At 32.2% G+C, this 8,870-nt stretch overlaps 1 protein-coding gene across 2 annotated transcripts in view; it reads left to right on the plus strand.

Moving 5' to 3' along the window:
- Positions 1-7,198, plus strand: part of TMEM106B (transmembrane protein 106B) — a 29,647-nt gene extending 22,449 nt beyond the window's left edge. For both annotated transcript variants that reach the window (XM_038556954.1, XM_038556955.1), the window contains exons 7-8: positions 411-464; positions 1,335-7,198. In XM_038556954.1, the coding sequence (XP_038412882.1) occupies positions 411-464; positions 1,335-1,473 (193 nt within the window). In that variant the 3' untranslated portion in view covers positions 1,474-7,198. The remainder of the gene's footprint in view (positions 1-410; positions 465-1,334) is intronic.
- Positions 7,199-8,870: the final 1,672 nt, after the last annotated feature.

Genomic DNA, 8,870 nt, shown 5'->3' on the forward strand with positions numbered 1-8,870 from the left:
GGAAAGCATGTCTGTTTTTAGAATAAAAAGTCATGAAGATACTTAACCATTATTTGAGCTATAGAAAGTTTTGAGTCAATAAATGCTTTTATCTTTTTTTTTTTTTTAAGATTTATTTGTTTATTTTAGAAAGAGAGAGAGCACTCAAGGTGGGGAGGGGGAAGATGGGGGAGAAGGAGAAGCAGACTCCCTTCTGGCAGGGAGCCCGATGGTGGGCTGGATCCCAGGACCCTGAGTTAATGACCTGAGCTGAAATCAAGTCAGATGCTTAATCAACTGAGCCACCCAGGCACTCCACTTATATCTTCTTTATAGTATCTCTATTAGTTGTAACACAGGAGGAATCATAATTAAATAATTTTAAATTTATAATATAGCTTGCATTTATTCACATTTTTTCTTTTTAACAGTGATTTCTGTACACTGATGTCCATCAAAGTGCATAACATAGTACTCATGATGCAGTAAGTATGAATTTTTTTTGAGGTATTTCTTTGTTAAATTAAGATGTATAACATTGGCTTATAGCATATGCAACGCCTTTACAAATATCAGTTCAATTGAATTTTGAACCCTATAAAAGTTCTATGAGGTGAGTAAATATTCCACTTTACAAATGATGAAAAGAGGAGCTCAAGGAAGCAATGAAGGATGACATGGCCACTAAGCAGTGAATCTGGACCTTGCAAGAATGCTGGAAAATGAGGAGGGGGTTGGGACAGAGAGGAGGACTGCCTGTAGTAAATAATCCTTAAAAGTAATGAGAAATACTGTTACTGGTTTGAAAGATGGGTATTATTCAAAGCCATTAAAAAATTGTAGGTTATAGGTTTGGTGTTTGGGTCATTAGCTGACATCTAAATAATCCTTTTCCTGTGATAAGAGAACTATATGATTTTTTTTTAAGATTTTATTTATTTATTTGAGAAATAGAGGAGGGAGAAATAATCTGAAGCAGACTCTGCTGAGCACATAGCCCGATGGAGTGCTCAATCCCATGACCATGAGATCATAACCTGAGCCAAAACCAAAAGTTGGATGCTTAACTGAGCCACCCAGCCACTTCTATAATTATTTTGAAGAGTGAAATGAATGTATTTTTATTTCATGATAAGTGTTCTGGAAACATATTTTGCTTTGTATAATTATTTGAGCAAGGCTTGCTAAACCAGCATTTATGTTTTCTATTAGGGAAATAGTCCCCAAGAGGTCCACATCCACAAAATTATCATTAATCAGTCTCTGAAGAAAATTTTGATATATAGAAGTATTCTCAGTTTAGGAAACGTTTTATATATATATATATATTTTTTTTTCGTTGTTTTCTTTTTTAGAGTTACTGTGACAACAACATACTTCGGACACTCTGAACAGATATCCCAGGAGAGGTACCAGTATGTTGACTGTGGAAGGAACACAACTTATCAGTTGGGGCAATCTGAGTATCTAAATGTACTTCAGCCACAACAGTAAAAACCGAAAGAGATGCCACTGGAGAAGAAATCCCTATTGATATTTTTCTGAACTCGGAAGGATGAGGTACTTACTTCCTGATAGAAGATCTTCAATTGAACAAACCTAAAGTTTACACTTCCATTTTAGGGGTACAGTTAAAATTGTGTGGACTTGTACATTATACTCTGTGTTCATATCTGTACCAGGATCTTTTACTTGAATCTAAATTTGCTGATTTTCTTCCCCCTCCTCCCCTAATGGGGACATTGAGACTTCCCAGGTAGGACAACAAATAATTATCTATAATTCACAGCTTCAGTGACTACTGGAAACATAATTTTGATGATGAACATAATTGGAGAAACTTTATTTCTGGATGTTTTTATAGAATATTACCGAGAACCTGTTATTCATGAAAGACTTTTAAAAAATAACTTTTTTTCTGTTTTACAAATTCCCATTGCTACATAGTAGTATTTCAGGATATTTTAGCTTTTAGCTAAACATTTGTAGTTTTTCATTTGTTGAAAATCTACTCATTTGCACATTTTGACAGTCTTATTTCAAGCTAGTACTTGCATAACACTAGAAACCAAAATAATCTTTGCAAAGTTCTGTACCTAAAAATTTTTTAAAGCCCCGTTTCACATGTCTTTCCATGTAAGTAAGTTTTGTGAAATTTTTGTGTAGTCTTCAAACATAGTTAATGTACAATATTGTAAATAAACTTTGCATGGCTTTTATACAGCTTTAATAAATATCAAAGTACAGTTTCAACAAAGTAAGTCGCTCATAAAAATAAACAGGAGAATGAAATTCAGAAACTTACAGAATGTGAATATGGTTCCAATTACATATGGGATCAGGCATAAAATAGTTTTGAAATAAAGTATTTTGATTCTCCACTTTTTTTTAAATATTGCTTTGCATACTAAGAAGTTGTAGAGATACTTTTCACAACTATTAGGTATGTAAGTCACCCATGTCATCCATTTTATACCTGTTTTAAGGAGGAAATTATGTCTTTGGTAGAAATTATCCAAGAAATTTTGTCATTAAGCGATGGTGGCTATATCAAAATTAAGAGCTGTATTATCCTTTTAAAAAATTAATCACTTTGCACTTCACATGGATATCATGCCTCTAGTGGTTACATTTTAAAATTTTCAAATTTTTATTTGGATTTTATTTAAAATTGTTTTCAAGTATAAATTACTTTTTCACATCGTTGTTTTATATCTTCAATACCATTTTCCATTCGGGCTTCTTGCCTTTTCACTTATCAGGTTCTGATTACCTTGTAAATACGTACCACTGAGGGTAGGGGCCGACTGTGATACCAAAAAAATAAAATAAAATAAAATACGTGGCTTGAGATGAATTTCTTTCTGGTTCCTAGTGACAGAAGTCAGGTCTCCCCCTCCCCCCCAAAAAAGTGCCTAACTTATATCTGAAACATACCTAGTATCAGTCAGACTCCAGCTATAACACACAAGCTTTGTCTAACTATTTAGAGTGAATGAAGCCTCCTTTCTGCCTTGAAACACTCAGGTCTCTCCTTAGCTTTCATATTTTCTCCACCTTTTCCTGAGTGAACATTTTAAATGGGTGGAATGCGCAAACTTTTTTTTTTTTTTTAACTGCTTGTCTTACCTTAATCCATTGCGAACTCATCCATCTTCACTGTTAAAAGTCACCCCATCATATTTGTTACAGACTCACTGTCAAATCCAGTCTTAATATGTTTTTCTTCTGCTGTGTTTTTTGACTACTCCCATTCTCCTTGAAACTACACGCCTCTAATATATTGATTCTATTTGTATTTTTCAAATCCCTTGCATTTCATTTTCCCTGTCTTTTGACATCTTTACATGAGTATTATTTAGATCCTCTTTTGCCTCAAAATTTCTAATTCTGTAACCTTTAATTAACCATCTGTTAGGGCTTCCAAGTCTTTCTATATACCTGACTGGTCACCTGTCTACCTAGAGATAATAGTATTTCAGTGACACTGTGGAAAATCATAAAATGTTTGAAAAACTTTTTAATCATATTCTGTTTTCTTGTCCTTGAGTCCTGTGTACTTCAAAATCACCATTTTTTTCAAAATCATCCTTCAGATATGCCTCCTTCAAAAATCAATCCTGATTTATTTTTCTGCTCTGTATCTTTTAACCTTGGAAAGGTATGTAGTGTAAATTAAATGGAATTTTCTATTGATTTGTGGTTCTGATATCCTTTTAGAGTGCATGCATAGTGTCTGCTGAAGAGATAGAAAAATGAGGGAACATTTACTTTTAGTGACTTAGTTTTAAATATTTTGTCTTCATTTTTTTGTCTTCGTTTTTTTAATTAAAAATTCTTTATTATACCTACATTCCATGAAGTATAAGGTAGAAAAACCTAGAATTTAAAATAAGTGCAAATCAACAGTAGAGGAAAAGAGGATCACCTGTTACTGCTTTCAGAGAGGTTTAAGTAACTTGCCAGAATAAGCCTGGAACAGAGTAGGCTGTAAGTTAATAAAATTACAAAAACACATTCAGGTGAAACAAAATTATAGCCATTAAAAAAAAAATAGGGAAGAATGAATGAGCATTGTTCAGTGAATTTTTTTCTTGCATAATGGTAGGGTAGATATTGTTATGTGTTTTTGATTTTTTTTTTTAACTGCTCTTGGATCTTATTCAAAGGATATGGTAAAGATGTTAAATTTTTTTCCTGATACTCAAGAATAATTTTTTTCTTGAATTACACTTTTAATAGACTGGTCGTTCTAACCAAATGCAATATTATAACAAGTCTCTGTGTATTGATATTATATCTGATACTATGGTCTTCTAGAGCTCTTTCATAATGTTTTTCTTACATAATTTTCTTATATAATTTCCCTGGTCCTGTGAGTCAAAGGATGGCAGGATCCTCATCTTTTAGAAGAGGAAGGAGATGCATAGGGAAGTTATGGGACTTGAAGAAGATTACTTACTTAGTAAATAGTTATATTGGGCCCAGATCTAGTTTTTCTGTTTCCTTTGTGGGTGCTCTGTCATTTAAAATAGAGTCCATTAGGAAGCCCTGTTGACTCAGGTTAGTATGAAAAAACTCAGAGAAAACATTTACTTAGTTAATAGTGACAATCAAAATAATATTGATGAACTAAGATTTGGGTACTTTTAAAGTTAGTACCGTACCTGAAATAATTCTAAATGAAAAATGAGCACTTGTACAATATTTTGGTATAGCATAAACTATAGCTGATTTTTTTCTGTTAGAATTTATACTCCTTGATCATTCCAATAAATATATGACTGATACGTTGTCAGAGTAGGCTATTTATAAATAATAGAGATTAATGTATTTGAGATTAGAAATAAGAACAGTGTGAAAATATTAAATACCGAATAAATTGCTTGAAATTGCTAAATAACCGTCTTTAATATAGTATATGACATGTAAATGATTGGTTTTATTTATGAGCAGTTTTTCATGCTTTTTTTTTTTCTTTTTTAAGCCAGTGAGGTAATTACTTTCTCTTAAGAGTTCATGACAAAACAAAATTCAATTTAGATCTTCTGAATTATAGTTTGGAAGTGATACAGTGCAGTGTTAGAAGGAAAATGATTGCCAAAACACAAAAACTATCATTACTGCAATATAATTCTGAATGTTTTGATGTAGGTTATATCCTCAATTTTTTAAAACTTCCTTAATTCTTTATATAATGATTATATTTCATTTTGGAAAATAGTTTGTTAGGTGCTTGACCCCCAAAGTAAGTCACTGCTCAATATAACAACATTTATTAGTTATTTACTGTGTCATATACTGTAGTAATCTCTTATGTGCATTATCTGATTATTACTCAGAAGAGCCCTCTAAGGTTGATACTGACAATGCCTCATTTTATATCTGAGGAGATTGAGTTCTAGAGAAGTTAAGAAATATACATAAGGTTGGAAGTGGCAGATTTGAAATTCAAAACGTGTCTGATTGACTCAAAAACATCATTGCTCTTAAAATTAGCATATCTTCTTTCCAGCCTTTGAGAATGTTTTATTTGTAAAAATGTATTGATTATTGCACTTAATATATAAGATTTTGAGGGTTTTGCTAGTATTTTCAAAAATACTATTAGTATACTTTATTATCTTGTAGATCTTTGGTATGATAAAAATCGTTTCTCAATGAATTTTAAAATTTTTAAATTCATACTTATCTGTTATACAGGATTTTTTTTTTAAAGAAAATTTTAAATTTACAAATATACATCAGACTTCTTTGGTGAGCAGTGTGAATTGAATTTCAAGTTATTAGGTTGCAAACCAAAGGTTATTTACCATTGTGTCATGATTTTTAGGTCATAGTATCTGGAAGCAGCAACTACATGACTCAAATACATCTAAGAATAATTAAATTTTATTTCTCTTTTTCATAAAATCAGATTTTAAATGAGATGTTTATCTGAAACGTTTATTTTAAGGAAAATATATGTGTTTGAGAAGATGGGGTTAAAAGACTTGAACATTATTTCTTTAAAAAAATTATTTTTACATGAAAACAATATATTTGTGATGTGCTTAAATCAAAAATTTTATTCTATATCCCAGATCTTATTTCAAAGTAAAAATTTTCACTTAGCTGAAATTTCTGATTAGAACCAACATTTGTGTATTTTTGTGCTTAGTGAGAATGTAAATTTCACAGTGGATTTTTGAAATTTATCCTTACTTTGGATAAAAGCAAGTGATATATTTATAAAATTACTATAGGGATAAATTAAAAATGATAATTTCCATTAAAAAAACTAGTATAATTATGTTTATAGTTCTTTTTACACAAGTTTAGCACAGAGTCTAAATTAAATATCTGTATTGACCCTAAAACTATTCCATAAATTAATTTAACAAATATATGGCAAGTTTTTCATAGCTAAATAGCTCTTCTAGAAGGAAATTGTTGCCTTCTGTTTAATTACATTAATTGAAATGTGTTTAAGAGAAATGTTTTCAGCATATTTTGTATACTAAAAAACAAAAAGGGTTAGTATTGGGCCAATGGCCAAGAGGTAATATTACTACCATGTAGACTATTATTGTTCAAACTGTCCCACTTCCCCCAGAATTTTAGAAACTAGAAGTCTGGGAGATAATGTATCAGCTGTGGTTGGGTGATTCTAAAGTGTTGTAAGTATATTCATCTTTTAATTATTGTGTAAGATGGAACAAATGCCAAGTTGCAAAATATGCATAATTTTGTTACGTAATGGTTTGTTTTAGGCATAAAATACCAGCAAGCTATGCCTTGTGTTCTGTCTTATATTTCCTTATAGAACTATATTAAGTAAGATTTTTGGAAAATAATTTAAAATGCTTGCTGACTTGACCTGATCGGTCAGATACTTGAATGATGGCATTACTGGATAGATTCTAATCCATGATTCTACTTGTGGAATAAAGCATAATATAGAATGAAAGACTATGTTTGGGCACTTACTCTTTGCTAATATTATGTGTTAGCCTCCATCATAACACCATAACACGCTGAATTTCCAAGTTGAGCAGTTCTATAATTGTAATTATTGTTGCTGTTCATGTAACAAAACATGCTTATATTAGTAAAAGGAATAGAAGTGCTCCCAAATGCTATTTTTTTAATTACTTGTAACTGTTGCTCTTGTAATTGTGTTTGACAAAATAAAATTTGTAAACATTTTAGCATGAAAAATAAAATTTGTATCAGGCAAGTATCTTGGTCTTACTTTTGAAATTCCCTTGACAAAAACAAATCAATGTAGATATTGAAAGTCGTTTAGCTCAGAGCTCTCAAGTCCTTTCAGTTCTCTCCTGAATTCCACTTTTGCATCATCCTTGATTTATTTTTCTTCATCCATTTGGCTTCCATTCTGTTGTCAAATTCTGTTTTATGTCTGTAATATCTCTGGAATCTGTCTCATATTTGAAATCTCTGTTGCTATTACTCCCTAACTTGTTTACTGAAGAAAGCCCATTTCCTTGCTACTGGTATTGACAACTTTCCATATTTTGGCCATACCTAAATCCACACTCTTTTTTCTTGTCATTTTCCTTCACCTCTGTCCCAGCCAGATTGAAATGTTGGCCATTCTTGGAAATAGTCCTTTCCATTATCCATGCTTTGCTCATTGTGTTCCCTTTTCCTGTGAAAATTATTTGACCATTTCTTTAATCCTCAAGCCTATCTGTTCTTCAGTGTTCAGCCCAGTGCCCCACTCGACTTTCTGACTCTTACTGTATATTCACTCACACATTGAGTGACTTATTTTCCAAATGTGGCACAGTTTTTAAAAGAATTGTCCAATCACAAAGAAGGTTTTGGTTTTGAACTCAAAACTTTTTGCTTGAACTGAACTTAAAAACTTGTTTTAAGCTTTTATTTCAATCAATATTTACTACATGTTTTGCAAGTTTACAACTAATGTTTTAATTATAGTTTTAAAAATCTTGTGTCCGGACGCCTGGGTGGCTCAGCAGTTTAAGCTCTGCTTTGGCTCAGGGCCTGATCCTGGAGTCCCAGGATTGAGTTTCATATCGGGCTCCCTGCATTGAGCCTGCTTCTGTCTCTGCCTGTGTCTCTGCCTCTCTCTCTCTCTCTCTCTGTATGTCTCGTAAATAGATAAATAAAATCTTTAAAAAAATAAAAATTTTGTTTCAAGTAGCATGATCTGAAATTAGATGAGATTTAACCAAAACAACTTGATAGTTACTCAATAGGGGAATAAAAAAGATCTATTACCTGGGTGTGCTCTGCCTAGTGAATTTCCAAAGGGAGAAAGAAGAATCACCAGCAAATTTGTGAGAGTTTTTTTTCTGGTAGATTTCTGTTCCTTTGATCTGTGGTTTTCAGAATTTTTTATCATTTTAATTGTGAAACCTATTTTTAAAGTAACATCTTACATACAACCCCATTATGACAAAACCTAACCACTTTGACTTAGGAGCAGAATGCATGCAGTCCGAGACAACTCCTTCCACAGTAGAAGAGGAAGCCAACCTGCAGCCACTTCTTTACTGATAACTTAGGGCAACTTAAAATTCCTTTTGTGTATGACTAGCACATTTTTAGAAACTGAGCAAATACAAGCCTAAATTTATTTTTTAGGTTTATATTTTATGAATAGTTTTATTTTTTTTTAAAGGTTTTATTTATTCATGAGAGACACAGAAAGAGAGAGGCAGAGACACAGGCAGAGGGAGAAGCAGGCTTCATGCAGGGAGCCTGACTTGGGATTCGATCCCAGGTCTCCAGGATCACACCCTGGGCTGAAGGCAGCACTAAACCGCTGAGCCACCGGGGTTGCCCTTATGAATTGTTTTAAAATGACAAAGGGAGCTCATGGAATTCCTAACTTTCTAATTAGTGATTTTCCATTTTTACAT

This window comes from Canis lupus, chromosome 14, assembly GCF_011100685.1.
Source record: "Canis lupus familiaris isolate Mischka breed German Shepherd chromosome 14, alternate assembly UU_Cfam_GSD_1.0, whole genome shotgun sequence".
NCBI lineage: Eukaryota > Metazoa > Chordata > Mammalia > Carnivora > Canidae > Canis > Canis lupus.